This window comes from Arachis hypogaea, chromosome 15, assembly GCF_003086295.3.
Source record: "Arachis hypogaea cultivar Tifrunner chromosome 15, arahy.Tifrunner.gnm2.J5K5, whole genome shotgun sequence".
Lineage (NCBI taxonomy): Eukaryota > Viridiplantae > Streptophyta > Magnoliopsida > Fabales > Fabaceae > Arachis > Arachis hypogaea.
In genome coordinates this window covers 144855152-144881643 of record NC_092050.1, presented here as the reverse complement: position 1 = coordinate 144881643, position 26492 = coordinate 144855152, and the positions used below count along the sequence as shown (strand labels likewise).

The 26492-nt window shown below is 39.1% G+C and overlaps 1 protein-coding gene across 1 annotated transcript in view; it reads left to right on the top strand.

Annotated features, from left to right (window-relative positions):
* LOC112749150 (formin-like protein 5) overlaps nt 1-23373 on the top strand; it is a 32371-nt gene extending 8998 nt beyond the window's left edge. The window contains exons 4-10 of the mRNA XM_072218254.1: nt 6757-6815; nt 7276-7340; nt 7429-7631; nt 8080-8313; nt 9120-9358; nt 9559-9738; nt 23170-23373. Coding sequence (XP_072074355.1) covers nt 6757-6815; nt 7276-7340; nt 7429-7631; nt 8080-8313; nt 9120-9358; nt 9559-9738; nt 23170-23373 — 1184 coding nt within the window. The remainder of the gene's footprint in view (nt 1-6756; nt 6816-7275; nt 7341-7428; nt 7632-8079; nt 8314-9119; nt 9359-9558; nt 9739-23169) is intronic.
* Nucleotides 23374-26492: the final 3119 nt, after the last annotated feature.

Sequence of the window (26492 nt, the reverse complement as noted above, 5' to 3'; positions counted from 1 at the left end):
TAATGCAGGAGCAGATTCAACAACAATTTGAGCAGATGGCTAAAAAGATTGATAGCTTGCAAGTTGCAACAGTGAATACAAGCCAACCATCAACTAAATGGGGGCAAAATGAAGAAAACCAAGAAGATCAGCAGCAGGAGCAACCTCAATATGTGCATAACCAAAGCTCCGGCCAAAATAAAGTCTATGGTGACACCCACAATCCATCCTGGAAGAACCATCCAAATCTCAGATGGGGAGATAACCACACCCACAGCCAGCAACCGTGGCAGAAAAACTCAAACCAAAACAACTCAAGAAACACAACTTACTCAAACCACAACCAGCAAAACACTAATAATAATCAATACAAGAAACCACAAAATACATATCAACCACCCCACCACAATCCACAAACTCATCAAAATAGCATTTCCGCACCAACATCTAACCCCCAAAACTACCACACTACCCCTACAAATAACTTCCAGCAACCACATTCCACCCCCATCATACCACCAATAGACCATCATGAAAGTAGAATTTCAAGTCTTGAGGCAGCCATACAAGCAATTGCTCAGTCCACTCAAAGCTTGGTCAAAATGCAAGAGAGAAATGAAGCTACCATGAAGAGCCTTGAACGACAAGTGGGACAATTGGCCAAACAAGCTGAACGGCCAACTAATGTTCTCCCAAGTGATACAATCTCCAATCCAAAGGACAAAGGAAAAGCTACAAAGTGGGAGGAGTGCAAAGCAATCATAGTGGGAAGTGAAAAGACTAGGGAGAAGGAAGCCATCAATCAAGAAGAACACAACAGAGAAGTTCCACAAGAAGAGACAGAAGAGAGAAGTGAAGAGGATAGAAAGATCAAGAATGCAAAAAGCTCAAAGAGAGATAAGGACATCCCTGAAACACAACTACAAGAAAAGAAGGAAGGGATGAAGCCATATATCCCCAAACTTCCATATCCTCAAAGATTCAAAAAAGAAAACGAGGATAAGCAATACTCAAAGTTCCTGAACATATTCAAGACACTCAGCATCAATATTCCTTTCTTAGAAGCACTTGAACAGATGCCATTATATGCTAAATTTATGAAAGAAGTGCTAACAAAGAAAAGACCCTTCAAGGAAGGACAGATTATTGAAATGACAATGGAGTGTAGTGCTATTCTCCAAAGAGGTCTACCAGAGAAGAAGGATGATCCTGGAAGGTTTTATATACCTTGTACCATAGGAAACATAACTATTGAGAAATCATTCTGTGACCTTGGTGCAAGTATAAACTTGATGCCTCTATCTCTTATGAGGAAGCTTAAAATTTTTGAGCTGAAACCCACTCGAATAACTCTTCAAATGGCTGACAAGTCCATTCAACAAGCACTTGGAGTTGTAGAGAATGTGCTGGTAAAAGTGGAAAAATTTCTTCTCCCAGTTGATTTTGTCATCCTGGATATGGAGGAAGACCCTAACACTCCCATCATCTTGGGGAGGCCTTTTCTTGCTATGGGCAGAGCATTGATAGATGTTGAAAAAGGGGAATTGTTGCTGAGAGTGCATGATGAGCACCTAGCATTCCATGTTTTTAAAACCCCACATGAGCCCACTCAAGAAGAAGAGTGTGCGGAGGATAAGGCCAGAGATCAAAGTTTGAAGGAGGTAGTCAATGAGTTAACTCCAAGACTTCTACATCCATGCTTGAAAGAAGTGGAGATGGTGCAACAGACCAAAGAAATCAAGGGGGAACTAGATCCAAAACCCCCAGATGAGAACCTCAACATTCCAGATAAAGAACCACCAAGGCATGAATCATCTCCTAAGAAAGAAGAGAAGAAGAAGAGGCCAAAAGGGTGGAAAAACAAGAAAATCCCCACTGAAGGCTTTTCACCAGGGGATAAAGTAGTGTTAAACACACAACCAATGAAGATGTCTCCACAATTATTTGAATATTACACTGTGAACCGGGTCCTTTCACTTGAACACTTAGAGATCATCAAAGAGGAGACTGGAAGGAAGTTCACAGTAAGAGGAGAAAAGTTGAGGCACTATGATTTTCAGCCCCCATGATCAAAGAATGAAGGATGTCAAGCTAGTGACATTAAAAGAGCGCTTGTTGGGAGGCAACCCAACCTGAGGTAGTTCTTTTTTTTATAGCTAGTTCAATAAAAAGGTTAAGTAGATTCACCTGTATTGTAAGGAGCTAAGTTTGGTGTTGCACACCAAAACAATTTAAGGGAGAATGAAGGATTCTAAGTTTGGTGTTCCACCGAAATCTCATTTACAAACACATTCTCACCTTCTGCATAAAGGGTTGCTAGCTCCAAGCAATCAGATGAATCATTTAATCATTGTCTGTTTCTAGTTTTTAGTTTTATTGCCTTTAGCAAAGACACAAGGATTTCACATGTGGTTAACTTGATGCATCAGAGGCAGTGGCGAGGGACTAAGTTTGGTGTTCACACACCAAAGTAAGTTCAAAAGCCTATAAGAAAGTCTTGCACACTAACCAATTACCTAAGGGCTTGAGAAGCAAGCAACTTTTGAGAATTGTGCAGGGAATTCACTACCATTTGAAGACACTATGCATCATAACTCAAAAGGGCACAGCAGAAGGAAGGACAAAGGAACTGCAAACCAATAAGTTGTATCTACACTTAACTCTTGCTGTTGAAAAATGCTTTGACTTGTGTCTTGCTAAAGTGTTCATCTAGTACAAGTAGAATCACTCTTAAAATAAGTAAGCTAGTCTAAGTGTGTGCTTGTGTGTTTACTTTCACTTGACAAAAAGCATGCTTTATCCCCTGCATTTTCAATTCAATAAAAGAAATGTTTGAATGTGAAGTGAGATAGTTCTCTGTTAGATAGAAGTACAATAAAAGTAAGTGGTGGTATGTATGTGTGATTGTATGATAGCTCACTTTTAGTGAATAAGAGAACTAGGATGTCTCCTCTTAAGTAGAAAGTAGCTACTGTCTATGAATCTCAATCGAATAAAACTCCTTGGTTAGAAAGAAAAACAAAAAGAAAGAAAAAAGGGAGAAAAAGAAATAGCCAAAGAGTGGCAGAACAAAAGAAAACAAAAAGAAACAAAGCTGGACACCAATAGCTTGAACCTTAGAATATATGCCTGTGGTGTCTTTGTATTAGGATCTGCTTGGACTACTAAGTTCTTTGGAGTGCATCAACACTCGGTGACTTGGGTTAACTAACCCGGGATCATCAGCTGAAAGTCCACTATCAAGAGCAACCTAACTACAAGGCATTTAGTAGCCCAAAGAGGTGCTGGGCATCAATGTTCTAAGAAGGAATGTGAGCCAAGTGTCTATAGTGAATAATGTGTCAAGTATAAAGAAAAGGAAATGAACTTGCTACACATGACACTCAAATAAAGCTTATGAACAAGATAATAGCCAAGGATAAAGGAATAATGAGAGGTCATAGCAGTATGTTACTTGAAGCTTGAAGGGGGCTTTCTAGGCTTAAGAGTCAATAAGAGGTGAGTGTGTACATATCCACATAAAACCCCATGAACTACCAATAACACTCTACTAGCATGAACATCCTCTTCCATTTCATTCTTTCTTCTCAATAAATCATTTCTTGCTTGGGGACAAGCAAGCTTTAAGTTTGGTGTTGTGATGACAAGTCATCTTAGCCTAGTTTCACTAGCCTTTTTCTTTAGTTTTCAATTGAATTATGCACTTTCTTGAGCTACAAGTAAGCTAATTTGGGTAGATTTTCATGCTTCCTTTGATTTAATCAACCATGTATGAATTAATGCTATTTCATGAGGTTTTATACTATAATTGTCACATATTATGAAAGAATGAATATCTCATGATTTTAAGCATAGCTTTGATGTGTTTGGTTGATTAATGATAGGTGAAGAAAGCTTGGAGAAAGGTTGAAGCAAGAAGGAATAGCTAGGAGTAAAGAGAGGACAATGGAATAAGTGAACTTGAACCAGGAAGCAAAAAGCTGGACCTAAAGTTAGCCTCAAACTTTTGCACAAACTTTTGGGTGAAAAGTTAGCCCCAACGTTAGCCCCTAACTTTTGGGCTAACGTTGGAACTTGAAAATCACTCCCTGGGTACCAAAAGTTTGTGCCAACATTAGTCCCTAACTTTGAGGCTAACGTTGGCACATGAAAATCACCCCTGGGCACCAAAAGTTTGCGCCAATGTTAGCCCCTAACTTTGAGGCTAACGTTGGCATGAGAAAAACACTCCCTGGGCACCAAAAGTTTGCGCCAACGTTAGCCCCTAACTTTGAGGCTAACGTTGGCACATGAAAACTACAAGGGGAGGAGCAAAAGTTTGCGCCAACGTTAGCCCCTAACTTTGAGGCTAACGTTGGCGCCACAAGTGCACCAAGGAAGGCTAACGTTGGTGCAAAAGTTAGACCCCTAACTTTTGCACCAACGTGAGTATCAGCAAATTATGTTAGCTGACATGAAAAGTTGGACCAAAAGTTAGACCCTAACTTTTGCTCCAACTTTTGGTCCAACTTTTGCAAAACTCCAACCCGGTTCATTTGGTTCACTTTGGTTCTTCTCCAATCTCCAAGAGTAATCAACCAAGGCCTCTTTCAACCCAATTCCACCAAGAGCAAAGGCCCAACTCAAGGCTTGAAGACCATTTGAAGAAAGTGTATAAATAGGATAGAATTCAAGTTCTTCGGGGAGCTTTCCCTTGGAATTTTCATAATAGTTTTCGGAGAGCTTTGGATATTAAGTGATCTTTAATTTCTTAGTTTGGAGGAAGGAGAATTCCACTCTCTTCCTCTTCATTTTATTGCTTTCAATTTCAATTGCAATTGTCTTGGATCTTGGGTTGGAGAATTGAAGGAATTCTGTTTCAATCTCATCCTTGGATCTTTCTGTTTATTTACTGCTTAATTGAAATTCAGTTTCAGTTAATTGCTCTTCATCCACTTTCTTTGCAATTTACAATTCCCTTGCAATTGTTCTTGTTGGATCTAGGAAGGCATTGAGATCTAGACTTGGTTTTCTAGTCTCTGGGCCCTGAGATCTGAATTCCTAATTTACATTTTGTTTCTTGCTTTTAATGTTCATTTACTTTTCTGCTTCAAGATCCGATTCAACCCAAACCTTCTTTCACTCTTTTGTTTGATGCAAATTTACTTTTCCTTGTTTAATTTCTACAAATCCAAGTCCCAATCCCCTTTACAATTCAAGTCATTTACATTTCTTGCACTTTAAGATTCCGCAATTTACATTTCTTGCATTCTAAGTTTCTGCCATTTAATTTCTTGTTCTTTAAGATTCAGCAATTTAATTTCCTGCTCTCTTTAATTCCATGCAATTTAATTTCTGCAAATCACAAAACACTCAACCAAATCTTGATTCGCTTGACTAAATCAACCACTAAACTAAAATTGCTCAATCCTTCAATCCCTGTAGGATCGACCTCACTCCCGTGAGTTTTTATTACTTGATGCGACCCGGTGCACTTGCCGGTTAGATATGTGTGTTTTGGGAGAAATTTATTTTTCCACCAAAATACTCATCAGTGTTCCAGGTTATCGAAAAATCGGCCAAGGTATGGTTTTGGTTTTTCATATTTAATATATAATGTCTTGTGAAAACTTAGGCTAGATGACTTAAGATATATTGAATTGTATATTTGGTGCATGTTTGGTGGCTTTAGTAAAGCTATGTGTGTTATGATGGTATGTGGATAAATGGGTGTGTTGTTGGATGTGATGAATATGGAGAAAGGTTGATGAGTGAACATGTTGAATGAATAATATAATGATGATATGCTAATGATTAAGGTTGAGACTAGATTGATTTGTTTAGTTCTGGGAGTTGAAAATTAAGGTATATGTATGTTAATGAGTAATGAGGCAATTAAGAGAGGAATATGTAATTGAGAACAATGTATGAGAGAATTGAGTAAGTTAATTAATTGGAAATAATGGAACATATGATAAAGGACTAAGTGGCTATGATTTACTGAGGAAGTGCGGTAGTGTTGCGAGTATGCCAGAGATGCATATGTGAGCTAAAGATTGAACATTATTGAGCTTGGGGTGTTGTCTTTCTCATGTCACCTTGGGGTGTTGTCCCCCCATGTCAGCCTGGGATTCGTCCCACGGATAATGTTGAGCTTGGGGTGTTGTCTCCCCCATGTCAGCTTGGGATTCGTCCCACGGATAATATTGAGCTTGGGGTGTTGTCTCCCCTTGTCAAGTTGGGATCCTGCCCATGGTTATCATTGAGCTTTGGGTGTTGACTCCCCCATGTCAGCTTGGAATTCTTTCCATGGTTAATTTCACACGGTTATCTACCTTGACATGTCAGGCTAGCTACGTAACCGACAGTTGATATCAACAGCCATAGGACAGGCATACATCATGTACATATTGTCTGATTTGCTTGCTTGTGAACTATATGGGATTGGCTACGTGTTTATAATCTGTTATTTGTTATAATTGTTACCTGTACTACTTGTAAACTACTTGTGTTTGCCTTGTTTTGCTTGTCTGTCTGTGCAACTCATAGGAAACGAAAGAACAGAAGGAAGGTTGGAAAGATTAGTGTATAGGTTAAGTCTAGTTAGGTTGAGAATCTTTAGACGGCCACCTATTTATGGCTTCTGTTTTTAGTTCCTTAAGCTTTAACTCTGAGTGTCGGCATTCTAGGATTGCCTCTGGCATTCCCAAGACCTTATATCTTAAATACGTGGCACCTTTACCATGCTAAGAACCTCCGGTTCCTATTCCATACTGTGTTGTTATTTTTCAAATGCAGGTCGAGAGGCACCTCGGAAGGCGTCTGGAGCTTTTGCAGCGAAGTGGTTTCCATTTAGGGTTTCCTTGTTCTTTTGATATTTTAATATGTATATATATATATGTATCAGACTCTCCTCATGTGTATATTACAACTTTGCTCTTGTACCTCCTAGAGGTTTTATGGAGAACTAGGGCTTTTAAACATGTTCCATTGGGCTTAAGGTTATATATTTGTATGTAAATATTTTTCTGGCCAGCCTTAGCTTCGCAGGCTGAGTTAGGAGCTTGTTATTTTGTATCCTTGACTCCCTGCTCTTACTTTCTATATATTTAGGTTTATGAACCTTAGTTTTCTTCGTACGCAAGTTTTCCATTTACGTGAACGTTGCAAATTTTGTTTTAAACTTTTCTTCACAGGCTCCTCGATATAAATTCCTTTCAACTATTATCATTATATATTTATACATTTTTACTTTTAGAGGTCGTAATACCTTGCCACCTCAGCTTTATGACTTAAGCATAAGACTCGGTGTGGTAGGGTGTTACACAAGCTAACTCTGATCAATCAATGGTTTGGAATAAAATCAAGTCTGGATCATTCCAGTAAGAAATTAATCCAAAGGCTTTTTTGGTTGGACAAAGATAGTAGTTTATCACTAGCTAGTAATATTTCTAATGAAAAAAATTGCAGGTTTAATGAGGAGATGATAGAAACACTTTTTGGTTATAACGCTGTGGATAAAAATAATGGTCAACGAGGGAAAGAGTCTTTCGCCCAAGACCCTTCACCTCAGTATATCCAGATCATTGACAAAAAGAAAGCACATAATTTATTAATTCTGTTGCGAGCATTGAATGTGACAATGGAAGAAGTATGTGATGCACTTTATGAAGGTGATTTTCTTGGTCCTTCAATTTTTTGTAAGAAACTGTTGATAATTGTGATAGTAATATTAGATTTTGTAGGGAACACAAGTTACACAAAACTTTGCATGGTCACAGTGCTGCCCTAAAACATTATAGACAACCAGTATCATGTTGATTATTTGAATCTAGCACCATTTTGCTGCACGTGGGGAGCATGGATTGTGGTAGTGCTGTTGTTAGGTTTGATTATTGTTCTGAAATTATTTGATTTATGCTATCATGGTTGAGTATGGAGGAGCATAGATTATGGTAGTCTTTGTTAGTGTATAGACAACTGTTTTCTGAACAAGTGAATTGATAACTTTTTGAAGCTTGCTTGGTAAATCATGATGAAATCTATTTATCATATAGAAATGTTCACTTGTCTCTGCTTCCACTTGTATAATAGCTTTGAAATTTGTCTTTGGTTTGTTAGGAAATGAGTTGCCTGTTGAGTTCCTCCAAACCTTGCTGAAGATGGCACCGACGACTGATGAACAACTTAAGCTTAGACTTTTTACTGGTGAGCTATCTCAACTTAGCCTTGCTGATCAGTTCTTGAAAGCGATGGTTGACATTCCATTTGCTTTTAAGCGAATGGAAGCACTTCTTTTCTTGAGTACACTTAAAGAGGAGCTCAATTCTACTATCGAGCCTTTTGCAGTTCTAGAGATACAATATCTAAATCATGATCATGGCATTAAAATTTTGTAGTTTTGAAGTGTTTGATTATCCCAAATAAGATGATAAACAGATTTGAGAGGGAATATCACCCCAATAAACATGATACATTGTTATATTGTAGAACACTATGGTGCTGTTTAGTTCATGTAGCAAACTCCACCTAGTGAGACAAGGCTTAGTTGTTAAGGTCGTTGTGTTGTATCATCAAGATATATCATTCTATCAATCTTAGGCTGGCAAAAGTAACAATGTAAATTTTGAGTAGCTGGGTATAGTGAGTCCTTAAACTGACTCATTTATGTCCTACATTTATTTCTATAATCCAATTATTGAATTGTTAATTAATATGCTGATTATTTTTCGTTCAGCGGTTGGACCTATAATTTGTGGGAATTAATTAGTTCATAGTTTTACATTTTCAAGTACATTTTTCTCCCCTTCATATGAAATATTCATGCAGTACAAAATAAAGTCTGATTCCTTCGTACGCAATTGTTATCATTTTTTGAGTATGTTTACAGTTACTAATCCCATAAAGAATATGCATCCTTTAAAATGTGGTATCTAGGAGATATAAATTTTTAGTATTCTGTTTAACCAAATCAAGTTATAAGTTAAGAGTTAGATTTATGCTATGTGTGAATTATACATAGACATAAACAAGAGTATGTTCTGCAATTTCCACGCACTCACTAACTCAGCTATATCTCAAATTGAGGCCCTCACATTTGTGTGACCCCTTCCTTTCTTGTCTTGAAATCTGATTCTTCTTGCACCTTCATCCGATATGTCAGGTTGCTTGTAAGGAACTAAAAAACAGTCCGCTGTTCCTCAAGCTTCTTGAAGCTGTTCTCAAAACTGGCAACCGTATGAATGATGGAACATTCCGTGGTGGTGCACAAGCATTTAAGCTTGATACACTCTTGAAACTATTTGATGTAAAAGAAATAGATGGCAAGACCACACTCTTACACTTTATTGTTCAAGAGATTATCCGTTCTGAAGGCATAAAAGCTGGCAGGCTGGCAAATGTGAGTGATCTTAAAGATAGCTCTAAGTCTATAAGTGGGGTTGTTGTTTATTTTTTCATGTTTTATTGGTTCCATAGTGTATCATTCCTACCCATGCTTTTGATATTTTGGTAGTTTTAAATACAGCATTTGGTGGGTTTATTCTTGCAATTATGCTTTACTATTGTTGAGTGGCTCTCAAATATAAACCGAATTTGTAGGAAGAAGCAAACAATCAAGAATCGGATGACAAGGCTGCATCACTGGCAGCAATAGAGAAACAAAGGATGCTGGAGAGCGAAAAGGAAAACATAGAAAGGAAACCATTCATGGACATACAAAGTGAGACTATGAAGTTGAGGCACGACATCTTCAAGAGAAGGCATCGAGCGCGAGCTCAGGTCAAACTTAATTCAGAAAGTATGCAACTGCGATCCCCCACTATTGTGCAGCTGTAGATTGAGCCATAAAATGATTGGTCACGGCAGCGACAAGCGATGAGTCAAGTCCTCCCGACAAAAGAACTCCAAAAGGTACATCAGTCATCAACCTCTTAAGCACAGTGATGAATGGATTTTTTGATGGTTTAGAATTTCACAAATGAATTCTCGTTGCAAGTATAGTTCCTAAACCAAACAATAATCCTTTCATACAAAAAGTTGTTTGTCACTAGTACAAACCCCTAAAATTTATAAACCGAAGTATTGGACCTCGGGTCGTTCTCCCTAGGAATTACAATAAAGTGTCTTGTTATTGGTTATGAGTTACTTTGGGGTTTTGGATAAGAAGCATGAAAAGTAAATGGCAATGAAAATAAACTAACAACTATAAAAGACTCTTGGCAAGGTATGAAAATTAGAAGTCCTATCCTAGTTATCCTTCTCAATTGTGATGAGAATTGTTCATTGCTACCACTTAGTTAACCCTTACTAATTAAAGGAAAGTCAAGTGGATGAATTGACTTGAGCCACAAGTCCTAGCCAACTCCCAAGGAAAGACTAGCTTTAGTGCACTCCAAACCAATTAGCAATCTCTCCAATTATCAACCAACAAAGGAATTAAATAACTCAAGTGTCACTAATTACTCTACCTAGGCCAAGAGGAACAAAATCTACACTAAAACTAAAAGAGGCATTTCAACAAACACATAAAGTGCAATAGAAGTAAACATTATTAATTGCAAGAATTAAAGGAATCTACAACTACAAAGGCAAGAGATCAACAATAGAAAAGCAAAGAAGAACAATTATTATGAATTACCTCTTATTGAATTGGAAGAAAGTAGAAGGAACAATACTAGATCTACAACAAAATATAAGAACAACATAAAGGAAATTACAATAAAAGAATAGAAGAAGATGAATGTAGCAACAAAGTATTGAGAGATAGAAGGAGATGAAAGCATGAATTAAAATCTAGATCTAAGATTATTGAACTAAACCTAATCCTAATTCTAGAGAGAAGTGAGAGCTTCTCTCTCTAGAAACTAACTCTCACTACTAAACTAAACTAAAACTAAACTAATGGTAACTAACATGTAAAGTATGAAAAGTATGTAAAGTATGTAAAAGTATGAAAAGTATGTTGATTCCTTTTCAATCCTTGGCTTAAATAGCATCAGAAATGAGTTGGATTGGGCCCACAAGGTTTCTAAAATCGCTGGCCACGTTTGCATTAAGTGGGTCATGTGCCACCATCGGCGCGTCCGCGTACCGTGCGCGTGCGCGCCCCTATGCGCGATGCAACTATGGCAAATCTTATATCGTTTCGAAGCCCCGGATGTTAGCTTTCCAACCCAACTGAAACCGCATCATTTGGACCTCTGTAGCTCAAGTTATGGCCGATTAAGTGCGAAGAGGTCGGCTTGACAGCTTTCCGGTTCTTCCATTTCTTCATGAGTTCTCCAACTTTTCATGCTTTCTTTCTTCATTCCCTTGATCCAATCTTTGCCTCCTAAATCTTAAATCACTTAACAAACATATCAAGGCATCTAATAGAATCAAGGTGAATTAAATTTAGCTATTTTGAGTCCTAAAAAGCATGTTTTCACATTCAAGCACAATTAAAGGAGAATATACAAAACCATGCTATTTCTTGAATAAATATGGTAAAAGGTGATAAAATCCCCAAAAATCAATACAAAACAAACCGTCAAATTGGGGTTTGTCAACCTCCCCACACTTAAACCAAGCATGTCCTCATGCTTAAACCAAGAATGAAGTAAGGGTATGGCATTTATTCAATGGAAACTAACTAAATGCAATCTACCTATATGCAACTATCTAAATGAATGCAAGTGCTTGGTCAAAATAAATCAATTCCCAAGAAACATATATGCACAACGGCTAAGGACTAGCAAGTCTAATCCACAATTGAATTGAGTTATTAAATATTTTTACAAACTTGCATGAAGAATGATGATCATAGGTGAAAACATGTAATTGAGCATCAAACCCTCACCGGATGTGTTTGCACTCTATTCGCTCAAGTGTTTAGGGTTGATTCACTCAATTCTCTCCTAATCATGCTTTCCAAGATTTGTTTTTCATCTAACAATCAACAAATATTTCATGCATGCATACATATATCATGAGGTCTTTTCTTTAGGTTGTAATGGGGTTAGGGTCAAGGTAGGATGCATATTTGGTCAAGTGAGCTTAAAATTTGAATCTTTGACAAGCTTAAACTTCCCACCTAGCCTATGAAATCCTATACAATTAAGCTCTAACCTAACTACCCATTTTTTCCTCACTTTTTCACATACTCATGCATTTTCTTTTCATTTCACAACACTTGTGCATTGATCTTTATTGGACTTTACTTTGGGGCGTTTTGTCCCCTTTTTATTTCTTTCTTTTTTTTTTCTTTTCCATATTGTTTTTCTTTTTATTTTCTTTTTTCCTTTTGTTTTTCTCATTTTTTCTTTCTTTCTATATACAAGAGCATCAATGCATAAGATTTTACATTTGATCAATACATGAGTATGTACCCAATTCTCAATATTTTCAATAATAATACAAAACTACCCTTTTATTCACCCAATGTCCTAAGGTTCCCACACTTGAATGATACTCACACACACTAGCCTAAGCTAATCAAAGATCCAAATAAGGACAATTATTGTTTTTCGCTTTAGGCTTGTAATGTGCTAAAATAAGAACAAGTGGGTTAAGCGTAGGCTCAAATTTGCTAACAATAGAAGATAAAAGGTAAGGCTATTTGGGTAACTGAGCTAATGAAATGATGGCCTCAATCATATAAATGCATGAATACACAAAATAATGGACATAAAGAATCAAACAAATCAAAGATTACAATCATAGAAAGAGAATAATGCACACAAGAAGGAAAAATAAGTGGTTATAAGATGTAACCACATCATTAGGCTCAAGTCTCACACGATTGTGTTCTTAGCTCAAAACATGATCCATAATATATATAATTCAAGCAAGTTCTATGAAAAGTTTTCACTCAAATCAATTGACATGCCCTATAGATAGAAATCTTGAAAAATTCTCATTATTTTGACTAAGCTTATTGTGTATGCATATGCAAAAATAAGAAAATGCAAGTAAAAATCCTAAAATCCTAGAATGAAATGCAAAAGTATTGGAGTTAGAAATTTGTCACCCAAAATTGCCGATTGGTCGGACGACCTCCCCACACTTAAAAGTTTGCACCGTCCTCGGTGCACTCAAAGATGAGCAAGGGGGTACGGCAACTCTCCGGATTGCTATGTGTTCTTTCTTCCGCTTCCATGGTTGCTTGTGGTGCATTCGTTATGAAAAGCAAAAATACAACACCATAAGATGAGAAGATATAAAAGCAAGGAAGCATACATTGTTGGAATGAGGTAAATCACTAGAATGAGGTGAGTGAATTAGTGTGACATTAAGAAATATTAGGTGTGTGAATTCTAAATTGCGCGGTTTAGAATACACATTAGCATAAAAGCTATGTCACAAAAGAAGCATGCACTTCACTTATCCTAGTGTGCTTGAGATGCTTTAAGTAAGCTTGTAAGGTAAGACAAGCATTAGAGAAGCATGAAAGCATTCAAGTCAAACATATGTGGATGCATATAATCATGAACACAATGCATTAAGGTAAATGCACAACATCATCCATCAAGAGGTTGCCCAATCGAGGGAAAAGGATCCAAATCATATGGTGGCTAGCTACAACATGCAATTCAAAAGAGTTATAAGCTCGAAGACAATTCTCATCACTTGGTATTTTTCAAAAGGTAAGCATGAAGAACTCAAAACCAAGTAACAAAACATAACCTCAATCATAGAATCCAACAAAGGTTATAAACATAATGATGTTAAGAAAACATCCCATTTTAATACTCAGTAGCAATTAATGGTAAGCAAGAATAACAATCCAACACTTACAATGAAAAAAAAAATGAAATGGAAACTAACTAAAACTAACTATCAACTAAATGACTAACTAATTAGTTAACTAAAATAAATGGTTATTAATGGTGTTTGGAGGTGTTGGATGAGTGGTAGAAGGAGGGAAGAAGAAAGGAGAAGGAAAGAAATGGAAAGGGGAAAAGAAAAGAAGTGGATGGAAGAGAGGGCATCCACGCGTACGCACGCATGGCGCGCGCGCGTCGTTGGCTTATTTCGAGATTGGCGCGTACGCGTCATGTGCGCGTGTGCGCAAGTGGGGTTGTGCCAGAGGCACAACGTTGGCGCGGCGCAGGCACAACTCTCTGGAAAATGTATGGAGATTGGAACTTCTCAATCCACGCGTACGCACGCATGGCGCGCACGCGTGGATGGTCGAAAATGCTGGAAGTGCGCGTACGCGCCATGTACGCGTACGCGTGGATGGTGCTCTGTTTTTCAAAAAAAATTTTCTATGTTTTTGCACCAATCCAAGCATTCCAAACCTCCAAACAGCTACCAAAACACCATAAAACCTTATTTAACATACTAAACTACCAATTAAACTCAACTATCTAAACAAAACATGAAATTAGACTAATTCTACCAAATATTTACAAAAGAGAAAATGAAAAGATTTTACCATGGTGGGTTGTCTCCCACCTAGCACTTTTGTTTATTGTCCTTAAGTTGGACTTATGGGGAGCTCCTCATCAAGGTGGCTTGTGCTTGTATTCATCTTGGAACTCCCACCAATGCTTGGTTCTCCATTGTGCCCCAAGATTCTTCATGGATTGAGCCAAGTCTTGATGGAGTTCTTCACAAGCTTGGGGCTCCCAAAGTTGATCCTCTTCTTGTAATCCGGGATCCCACACTTTGTTTTCACACCCGTCTTGAGGTTGATCATCATTATTAGTCCAACCGGATGGTGAGTAAGGTGAATTCTCTATATAGTGGCCAACAATCCTCCTAGACCCATCTATTTGAGCACTACTCCAACCTTTATATCTCATGTTTGATGCATCAACCATAATGAGCCTTGATTTGCAACGCCAACCACAAAACCTTTTTCGTTTACGCTTCATCCCACAATGCTCCCTAAGTTGGCCATCCGTTTCAAGTAAACCATATTCAAGTGGGATAATAAAGCTAATAGAAATAAATTTCACCCACTCAAATGAAGGAGTAGATGGCAACCTAGGCAAAGACAACTCCAAGAGTTTTGATAAAGCGTATTCAATTCCCATCCTCCTTTTTCTAAGGATTTCCACCTCTTCACAAGACTTCTCAATTATAATCCTTTGTTCATCAATTTCATCTAACTCTTCCCCATCACTCAAATTATAAATGGGAGGTTGAGAGAAATCTACCTCCACATTGCTTTCTATCTCATTGGGAGAAGGTTCTTCAAATTCAAAGGATTCACCACCAAGATGGTTGGATGCATGATCTTCATCACCAAGGAAACTCAATTCTTGCTCTATTCTTTCCAAGTCTTCATATAGAATATGCCTTGGAGGTTGTGCACATTCCTCCTCAACATCAAATTTACTCTTCTTGGAGGGAATTTCTTTGATTTTAGCTTCCCATGGAAGTTCCGCATCTCCTAAGTCTTCAACCCGCCCCTTCTTCAATGGTCATAGGTTCCTCCAATTGTTCTAACACAAAGTAGCATTCCTCCTTTTCCACCGGAGTTTCCAATCTCTCCTTCATGTTATGCTCTTCTTGAGCCATGGGAGTTCCTTGAGTGTCCAAAAGTTGGGATGCTAACCGGTTTACCACCGCATCCAAGGCGGTCATGAATTGTTGCACATCCCTTGTCATCTCCTCATGTCCTTGAAGAAGAACACCAAGGGTTCCATCCATTAGAGGTTGGAGTGGATAAGAAGGTTCATTGTCTTGGAGAAAGGGTTCATTATAGGAAGGTGGTTCTTCTTGGTGAGGTGGTGGTGTGTATTGAAGTGGTTCTTGGGAGTAGTAATCTTGGAATTGTGGTTCCATGTATGGCTCATATGGTTCAAAAGGAGGTTGGTATGGTGGGTAAGGATCATGGTCATATGGAGGTGTTTGTTGAAAATAGGCTTGTGAGTGTGGTTGAGGTTCATGTTGAGGATATGACTCATAGGCATATGGTGGTGGTTCTTGAAAGTCACAAGGAGATTCACCATAGCCATTGGATTGATATGCATCATAGAATGGCTCTTCTTCATAGTGCATTGGTGGAGGTTTTTGCCAAGAGGATTGATCATAAGCATATGGCTCCTCCCACCTTTGGTTATCCCATCCTTGACACACATCTTCATTGTAGCTCCCATCACCTACAACAAAGTTGTAATCACACTCATAGCCAAAATGAGAATTCATGGTGAAAAGATAAAATAAAAACAAAAGCTAATAGAAAACAAAAGAAACAAAATTCTACAACTAGCAAATAAAGCAAAAAGCAAGATATTCACACTATTCACATATATACAATAACCAATAACATAACACCATTGCAATCCCCGGCAACGGCGCCATTTTGATGAATGGATTTTTTGATGGTTTAGAATTTCACAAATGAATTCTCGTTGCAAGTATAGTTCCTAAACCAAACAATAATCCTTTCATACAAAAAGTTGTTTGTCACTAGTACAAACCCCTAAAATTTATAAACCGAAGTATTGGACCTCGGGTTGTTCTCCCTAGGACTTACAATAAAGTGTCTTGTTATTGGTTATGAGTTACTTTGGGGTTTTGGATAAGAAGCATGAAAAGTAAATGGCAATGAAAATAAACTAACAACTATAAAAGACTCTTGGCAAGGTATGAAAATTAGAAGTCCTATCCTAGTTATCCTTCTCAATTGTGATGAGAATTGTTCATTGCTACCACTTAGTTAACCCTTACTAATTAAAGGAAAGTCAAGTGGATGAATTGACTTGAGCCACAAGTCCTAGCCAACTCCCAAGGAAAGACTAGCTTTAGTGCACTCCAAACCAATTAGCAATCTCTCCAATTATCAACCAACAAAGGAATTAAATAACTCAAGTGTCACTAATTACTCTACCTAGGCCAAGAGGAACAAAATCTACACTAAAACTAAAAGAGGCATTTCAACAAACACATAGAGTGCAATAGAAGTAAACATTATTAATTGTAAGAATTAAAGGAATCTACAACTACAAAGGCAAGAGATCAACAATAGAAAAGCAAAGAAGAACAATTATTATGAATTACCTCTTATTGAATTGGAAGAAAGTAGAAGGAACAATACTAGATCTACAACAAAATATAAGAACAACATAAAGGAAATTACAATAAAAGAATAGAAAAAGATGAATGTAGCAACAAAGAATTGAGAGATAGAAGGAGATGAAAGCATGAATTAAAATCTAGATCTAAGATTATTGAACTAAACCTAATCCTAATTCTAGAGAGAAGTGAGAGCTTCTCTCTCTAGAAACTAACTCTCACTACTAAACTAAACTAAAACTAAACTAATGGTAACTAACATGTAAAGTATGAAAAGTATGTAAAGTATGTAAAAGTATGAAAAGTATGTTGATTCTCTTTCAATCCTTGGCTTAAATAGCATTAGAAATGAGTTGGATTGGGCCCACAAGGCTTCTAAAATCGCTGGCCACGTTTGCATTAAGTGGGTCATGTGCCACCATCGGCGCGTCCGCGTACCGTGCGCGTGCGCGCCCCTATGCGCGATGCAACTATGGCAAATCTTATATCGTTTCGAAGCCCCGGATGTTAGCTTTCCAACCCAACTGGAACCGCATCATTTGGACCTCTGTAGCTCAAGTTATGGCCGATTAAGTGCGAAGAGGTCGGCTTGACAGCTTTCCGGTTCTTCCATTTCTTCATGAGTTCTCCAACTTTTCATGCTTTCTTTCTTCATTCCCTTGATCCAATCTTTGCCTCCTAAACCTTAAATCACTTAACAAACATATCAAGGCATCTAATAGAATCAAGGTGAATTAAATTTAGCTATTTTGAGTTCTAAAAAGCATGTTTTCACATTCAAGCACAATTAAAGGAGAATATACAAAACCATGCTATTTCTTGAATAAATATGGGTAAAAGGTGATAAAATCCCTAAAAATCAATACAAAACAAACCGTCAAATTGGGGTTTGTCACACAGCCTAAATGATAGCATAGTATACCAAGGACAAGAGGTAAAATTAACAAGAAAGAATTATTTTCCTTCACAAATAAGCACATTGGAAAAATCAATCCTGACTCCTCAATTATTGTCCATGCAGCACACACATTAGTAGTGTATCAGTACAATGGATTCAACATATCAATGATGCAATATTCATGAAATGCCAATATATTTTTTGATAGGGTAATTATGTCGGGTGCATCTGAACCAAAGAAATATGAAAAGACATTAAACATGAAAAGAAATATGAAAAGAAAACAAATTTCTGTATCAGTTTTCTACTCAATAATTCGAACACATCCATGAACGACCATAATAAATAGCCTATTATGTCAACGTCACAAAAGTCTATGTTTCAAGATCCTATACCAAAAAAAATGTAGAAAATTTAAAATATAATATATAGATTATAACTCTATGACATTTTGTTGTTGATGACATCATTCAAAAGTTCAGCCCATGTATTCCTATCACTGGGTCCACTAGAATACGATGAGACATGGCAAAACTGAGGATATGATATAATTCTGGCAGTAGAAGGATTCTGGTTGAAGTACGCCATGCCATTTGGAATAGGATGAAAGGTAATAGGGAGGACTCCACTATAAGGTTGATAAGGATGGACCACTAGATAATGATGCATAGGATATTGTCGCAATCCTGGTTTCTTGGTTGTGGTTGTACCTGGAACTTCTGCCACTTCTATTCCTGATGTGTTAGTTTTATCTTTTAATGTCTCTTGAGTTAGAGTGATTTCTTCAGTCTAAACATAAATCAAAATTTTTAAATAATTACGGTACAAAATTAAAAAAAAAAACTAGTAAGACAAGCTAGAGTCGAGTAAGACTTTTCTCAAAGTGTTGACCTCACTCTCCCTTAATCTCTCAACTGCACTTATGCTATTCGATTAAAAAAAAACTCAATTGGAAAAAGGTAGAATCAGCCAACGACCAAACATCTATGTAGCTCCTAACAAAACTCTCCTATACTTAGGCAAGAATTAAAGAAACTATGCTCTTCTGCCTAGCGAAATGTATGCATTATACAGTATCTATAAAAGAAACCTAGACATTTTAATGTACAATACTATGTTAGCTTGAGATGTTTTACTAGAGATTCTCAAAACATCATGAGAATCGTCTTTACAACTATAGATGCTACTACTAAAATCGTCTTTACATCACAAGTTAAACCTTATCATTCTCAATTCTGTCATCAAACATACATCATCATCAATTTCGCACTTTCTCAACCACAATTTATTACTTCAAACCATTCTTCACTTCCAAGTTGCCACCCCCTCAAGGTTCAACTCTCTTACTATGGTTAAAATTAAGTTTAGGGTCTTAAAGAGTAAACATAGAGGTTTAGAAGTTTGAAATCATGTTAAAATCACAAAACACAATGTTGCTAAAAAACAGGATCCCGCGTACGCATGCCATGTTGTGCGTACGCGGGTGTGTCATTTACCTCACTCGCGTACGCGACCCTTTGTCCGTGTATGCAAGACCCCCTGGACAGAACAGATAGCTCGCGTCGCGTGGCACTTGCCCGCATACGCGAGCATATACTTTTTACCTCTCGCGTACGCGGCACACTCCCACGTACACGGACATGTCTAGACAGAACCAAATAGCCGTGTCACGTGTGCACTCGCCTACGCAAGCCCCTTAAAAATGCCAAAAAGCTGTTAATGCTGCAGAATTTCCTTTTACACACAAAACTTCCGACGCGCATAACTTTTTCGTTAAAAGTCATTTTTATCCGTTCTTCGAATGACGTAAACTTCACTGACCCAATTTTCATATAAAACAAGTTTAATAGAAATCAAAGGTTCGGAAGCCATGTTTTGGCTCGCCAAAATTCGGTCAAAAACCAAATTTTGCATAAAATTCACAAACCTCTATTTTCACAATTTCCATTTCAAATTCAAAGTGTTTTCAAGTTCTAACTCAAACCAACTGTTCCGAGGGTTACCTAAAACTGAAGGTCGATCTCAGACGAGATCTTCTGAACTGGTCGGTGCTGACGTGTCCGGCTTGTTGGACTGGCTTCATTGCTGATCCTTCGCCACCGGAGGGTGGGGGGTACCTGCAAGGGACTCCGATGCTTAAGCTAGCAAGGGTATTAAGCAGGTTTTATGTAGAATCAGAGTATGAGTTATACCTGGGTGCTTCAGTGTATTTATAATGGTGTGGAGTGACCCTTTTAGATAAGATAAGTTAGTTATCTTATCTTATCTTATCTTTGGGTGAGGTCAGCTTATCTTCCATGGAACCGCCCTTATCTCTATAAGCGTGGGCCGCTTCTGGATCTGGGTCGTATTCCTTGAGTTGGACCCTTCCTTGGGCTTTCCTGTCGATTTGGCCGAGTTCTTCGTAAAGAAGTCGGTTCGCTTGACCTAAAGAGGTCGGTCGCTTTGCTACTGAACATCCCGGTTTGGACAGCTCGATCCAGGGTATGAACAGTGTCCCTGCTTGAGCTCGGTCTTCTTTTGTTTTGAGGGCGAGTCCTTGACTTCGGTCCTTCTCTAATGAAGCCGAACTCAAGCATTTCGTCGATTCCTTTGTAGCGGCTTTTGAATGTAGAACATTTTCCTCTAAAAATGCGCACTTTTATATCAGCGCTTTTGGGAATGTGTGAGGGTTTAATACTTTCATTAATTAGTATTAATTGCCCCGTTTTTCTTTGGCTCTTTATTTTGATTTTCGAAAAACCCAGAAACGGTTTCTCTTCTTCGCTCTTTTTGTAATTTCTTCGCAATTTCTTCCTTTGTTCTCTCGCTCTCTGTCTTTCACCCACATTTGTGCTTTTCTCGCGTTGCGGCATCGCTCGGCGATTTTCTGGGCAGCTTTCATTTTTACGTCTCCTTTTTCCCTTGAAGCTTCTTCCTTCTCCAGGTTAGTTCCATTCGTATTTTCTTTTTCTTTCGTTGCTTTGGCTTTGTGATGAAGTTTTGATTTTGCTTTAGAGAAAGTTTGGATCTTTCTATTTTTGTCGCGCCTAATTGTTGTTGAAATGTGTGCTCTAGGAGTTTCTTCATCTTCTGCATGATCCTTTTTGCCTTTCCTGTTGCTTGATGCTTTTTAGGGCTTTTGCATGTTCTGTTGTTTCTGTCTGATACCAATACCCAGAAAATCTGCATCTTTTCCTCGCTTTGTTTGAAGATTGATTTTTTGTCTGATTCTGAAAAAAGGTTGCGCTTTTGATGGTTTTTACTTGGCGTGCCTTGATGTTTGGGGATGCATGCTCTTTTGCTGGTAGACTGTGAGGCAATGATTTTGATGGCTTTTTGTGTTTTGCTTTGATGAAAAATGCTTGCTGTTTGCAGTTTTCTTTTCTTGTTTGAGAGGTGCTGGGGTGCGAGCTATAGATTTTTCCTGAAAATCTTGCTTTGTTACTGCCTCCAAAGGATGCCCCGAGACTTTGGTTTGAGTCTTGGGGTTTTCCTTTTCTGTTTGTTCGCCTGTTATCGTTTTGATCGAGTTGTTTTATCCCTCGCCCGAGATATTTTAGTAATCCCATCTCTTTTTCTTATTGTAGGATTAGTTGGCCTCATGTCTTTTCGCAATAACATTGTAGAGATGTCTTCTAGAGTTCCCAAGGGGATGTCCGATTGGCTGGACTCCCTTGTTTTGATGTGTGTTTCTTTTGTGGATGCTGAATTTTGCATAGAGCTGAGGAAGCATCATAGGATTTGTGGTAACAGTGCATGGGAGAGGGATTATGAGCTTGTTGCTCCTGATTTTGATGAGAGGGTTTGTTTTCCGACCTCCATCGAGGGGGAGCGTCCCTTCTTCTATGCCTATGAATATTTCTTCAGTCAACTGGACATTACTTTTACTTTTACTGTTTTTGAGACCGACCTGTTGTGGTCGTGTAATATTGCCCCATCCCAGCTTCACCCGAATTCCTGGGGTTTTATCAAAATTTTTCAGCTACTTTGCCAAGAGTTAGGTGTAACACCTTCTCGGACTCTCTTCCTTTATCTGTTTGTTTCCGCCAAGCCTGGTGGCTCTTCAAAAAAGAAAGCTTCCTGGGTTTCTTTCAGGTCTGCCCAGGGCCATAAAGTGTTTGCTATGTATGATGAGTCCTTTGAGGATTTTAAGAATTACTTCTTTAAAGTTCCTGCTGTCGAGGGGGCCCGCCCCTTTTTTCTTGATGAAAATGATGAGCCTTCTTTCCCTCTAGAGTGGCAGAAGGATGTGAAAGTGTCTCGCTATACCTGGGAGATGCTTGACAATGTTGAGCGTGCCTTTGTTGTTGTTATTGAGAATTTATGGGGAGAACCACCCCATCTTGATACAAAAAGGTTTTTGAATGACCCATCCCTGGTTCGGGCTATTTTGGGTATTTGCCTGACTTGTTTCTATACTTGTTTCTTTGTTTGGCTTCCTCATCTTGTGATTGTAACCCTTTACTGTGGCTGATTTTGTATTTGTAGAGATGTCAAAAAATAATGAGTCCATGAAGGCCTTCAAAAGGGCAAAGAAAGCGACTGCTGCTCAAAACATCTCGGCCAAGGCGGCCGGGGAGGGATCTTCCCAGGTGCAAGTGAAGCCGCCCATGTCGAGTTCTCCTGGGCCGAGGAAAGTGATCCCAACTCCTCGAGTTCGTCTGGCTGACCTTCCACCGACTTCTGCCTCTAGTTTTGGTGCTCCTCCCAACAAGAAACAAAAAACAGCTGAGCCTTTCAACCTTGATGCTCCTGACTTTAATGCATTTGAATTTGTGGATCAGCAAATCAGTTCCTACGGTGCCCTTCCTATGGACGATGTGTCGCTCCTTCGCCATCTGGACTTTATAACTCGAAGTAGTGTTAGAATGGCATATATGGGGGCTGCCTTATACCGGACTGCTCAAAATCTTCCTCTCCATGCCACCAAAGCCTTTATGGAGGAGGCTAAACAGGAGTTTGATCGGATGAAGGGCCTGAAGGAGGAGCATGAAGTAAAGGTAGCCAAGTTGGAGAAGGATTTGGAGAACGAGAAGGCGAGTTCCCTCTCTCTGGCGGCTTCTGTGAGGCTGGCCGAGGACACGGCACTGAGGCATAAAGACAGCTATGTCACATCCTATCGGGAGGGAATGCGTCTGAAGGAGGAGTTGGAGAACGCCCGAGCTGATTACTCTAAGCTCCAGGGTCATCTTGTTGGCAGCGTAACTGCTACCTATGAGAACCTGAAAGAGCAGGTCCGGATTATTGCTCCCGAGGCCGATCTTACTCTCTTCAGCCTGGATAATGTTGTGAGAGATGGTAGGATTGTCCTTGATGACCAGGATGATGATGATGTCGAGCCTTGCCTTGTGCCTTCTGCCAAGGTGTCAACTACTACCGTTCCTCTTGCTGAAGTCGACCCTCCCGCTTCTGATCCTGGCTGCCAGATCTTAAACCGGGATGATGGTACTGTGGATGCTGTTCCTCTCCAGGCTCGCCCTCCTTTTCCTCAGACTGATGCTACTAAAAAGTCTTCTAATCTTTAGCTGATTTATTTTGGATATTTGTGTAGTTGGCCCGGCTTGTGGGCTTTTAAACTCTTTATTTCGTAGTTGGTATACTTTTGCTGACACTCTTTCTGGTTGCTTGTTTAGCAACTCATTATTTTGAAAAACACAACGAGTAGCTTCTAAGTTTTTTGGGTCTGACTCTGAAGCTTGTTATTTTATGTCATGCTTGCTTGCACCTGTCTTAGCTTCTTTTTGTTGAAGCCTTGTTGCTCAGCCTCTTTGAACTGCTTTGTACTTGGAGGTCGTAGATGCGTGGATCTAATTAGCAATCCATGTCCGACTTTTCTTGTCCTTTTCTAAGTTATTTTGTAGTTGACCGACGTCGTCATGTCGATCTTTTCTCAGTTATTTTTAGTAATCCTCTTTTTTGGACCTTGGTCGGGTCTCTTTCAGGGATTACTTTTATAACTTGTTTGTTGTAGGAGACCGACTTCGTTATGTCGATCTCTTCTAAGTTATTTTTGTAATCCTCTTTCTTGGATCTTTGTTAGATCTCTTTCAGGGATTACTTTTTAAAACTTGTTTGTTGTAGGAGACCGACTTCGTTATGTCGATCTCTTCTAAGTTATTTTTGTAATCCCCTTTCTTGGATCTTTGTCAGATCTCTTTCAGGGATTACTTTTTATAACTTATTTGTAGGAGGTCGACTTCTTTGCGTTGTCCTCTTTCTAAGTTATTTTTGTAGTCCTCTTTTTTGGACCTTTGTCAGGTCTCTTTCATGGACTACTTTTATAACTTTTTCATTTTGGGCTGACTTTGTCATGTCGGGCCCTTCTAAGTTAAAGTAATCCTCTTTAATAGGGTTGGCCAGACCTCTTTCCAGGGTTTACTTATAACTTGGGTTGACTTGGTCCGACTTCTTAACGTCGGCCAGTCTTTAAGTTATTATTTAGCAATCCATAAGACCTCGTCAGGTTCTTTTTCCGGATCACTTTCGATAACTTCTTACATTATTCTGTGTTCATCTTTGCCGATTTGTAGAAGGTGGTTGCTATCTCTAGATCGTCCTTTAGGTGAATCGCGTTTTCACCTTTATTGGACGATTATCTTTATCGTGATCGTGCAGTGAAATTGTTTTTCACTTTCTGCCGATCGGTTGCTTTATAATCGGATGATGAATGCTTCAAATTAATGCGTCTTGAAAACTTGTAGAATATCTAAAATATATTTTATTCAAATGAAAGTGCAAATATATACATGTGGGAATTTTTCATCCCTTTAAGTCGGATAGTGTCTGAGTCTCAACTTGGTGCCTCATTAAAAAACCTTTTCAGGAAAAAGAGTGCATCCAATAATGAGATCTTTTACCTTTTCTAGCTGTAGTACCTTCTTAGGTTGCAGGCGTGCCATGATCTGGGAAGCTCTCGTCCATTGAGTTCGGACAGTCTGTAGTAGCCCTTCCCAAGTACTTCTACAACTCGGTAGGGTCCTTTCCAGTTTACTGCCAACTTTCCTTCTCCTGGTCGAGTTGTTCCAATATCATTTCGGATTAGGATGAGATCATTCTCTGCTAAACTTCTCGGTACTACCCTTTGATTATATCTGGAAGCCATTCGACGTTTTAGTACTTCTTCCCTGATCCGAGCTCTTTCTTGGATTTCAGGTAGTAGGTCGAGCTCTTCCCTCTGAAGTTGGGAGTTTGCTCCCTCATTGTAATGAACCACTCTAGGCGATCCTTCCTCAATCTCTACTGGGATCATTGCTTCTATTCCATATGCTAACCAGAAGGGGGATTCCTTTGTGGTGGAATGTGGCGTCGTTCGATACGCCCATAGAACTTGTGGAAGCTCTTCTACCCAAGCTCCCTTTGCGTCTTGTAATCTCCATTTTAACCCGGCCAATATGACTTTGTTGGTAGCTTCGGCCTGCCCATTGGCTTGCGGATGTTCAACGGAGGTGTACTGGTGCTTTATGTTCAAGTCGGCTACTAATTTTCTGAAGCCTGCATCTGTGAATTGAGTGCCATTGTCTGTGGTCATGGAGTGTGGAACCCCGAACCTTATGACAATGTTTCTATATAGGAATTTCCGGCTTCTTTGAGCAGTGGCGTTGGCTAGGGGCTCTGCCTCGATACACTTTGTGAAATAGTCTACCCCTACTATGAGGAATTTAACTTGTCCTGATCCCTGGGGGAAGGGTCTGAGAAGATCAAGTCCCCATTTTGCAAACGGCCAAGGCGAAGTTACACTGATGAGCTCTTCTGGCGGGGCGATGTGAAAGTTGGCATGTTTCTGACATGGTGTACATGTCTTTACAAATTCTGTAGCTTCTTTTTGTAGAGTTGGCCAATAAAATCCCGCTCAGAGCACTTTTTTGGCGAGAGCTCGTGCTCCGAGATGATTGCCGCAAATGCCGCCGTGTACTTCTTCTAGCACTTCCCTTGTGTTGGAGGTCGGCACGCATTTTAGTAATGGTATTGAGATCCCTCTTTTGTATAGGATGTTGTTTATGATAGTGTAGTACTGTGCCTCCCTTTTTAACCTCTTTGCCTCCTTTTCTTCTGTGGGGGAGTGTTTCTGCTTTGAGGTAGTTAATTATGGGGGTCATCCATCCTTGGTCCTGACTTGTTATAGTTAGGACTTTCTCCTCTTCCGAGATTGATGAGTTCTGTAGCATTTCCTGGATGAGGCTTCTATTGTTGCCCCCTGGTTTGGTGCTGGCTAGTTTCGAGAGTGCGTCAGCTCGGACATTTTGTTCGCGGGGTATGTGGCAGATCTTATATTCCCCGAGTTGTCCGAGCTGTTCCTTGGTTTTATCCAAATACTTTTTCATGGTGGGATCTTTGGCTTGGTAGCTCCCTGTTATCTGTGAGGTGACTACTTGTGAATCGCTGTAAATATTGAGTTTTTGGGCTCCAACCTCTTTAGCCAGTGTCAAACCGGCTAATAACGCTTCATATTTCGCCTGGTTGTTTGAGGCTGGGATCCCGAACTTGAGGGAGAGCTCAACTTGGGTTCCTTGGTTGCTTTCTATTATCACACCTGCGCCGCTTCCAGTCTTATTTGAAGAACCGTCCACATAGAGATTCCATTCTGTGGGGATTTCCAGGGCATCTGTGACTTCTGCGATGAAGTCGGCCAGGTACTGTGATTTGA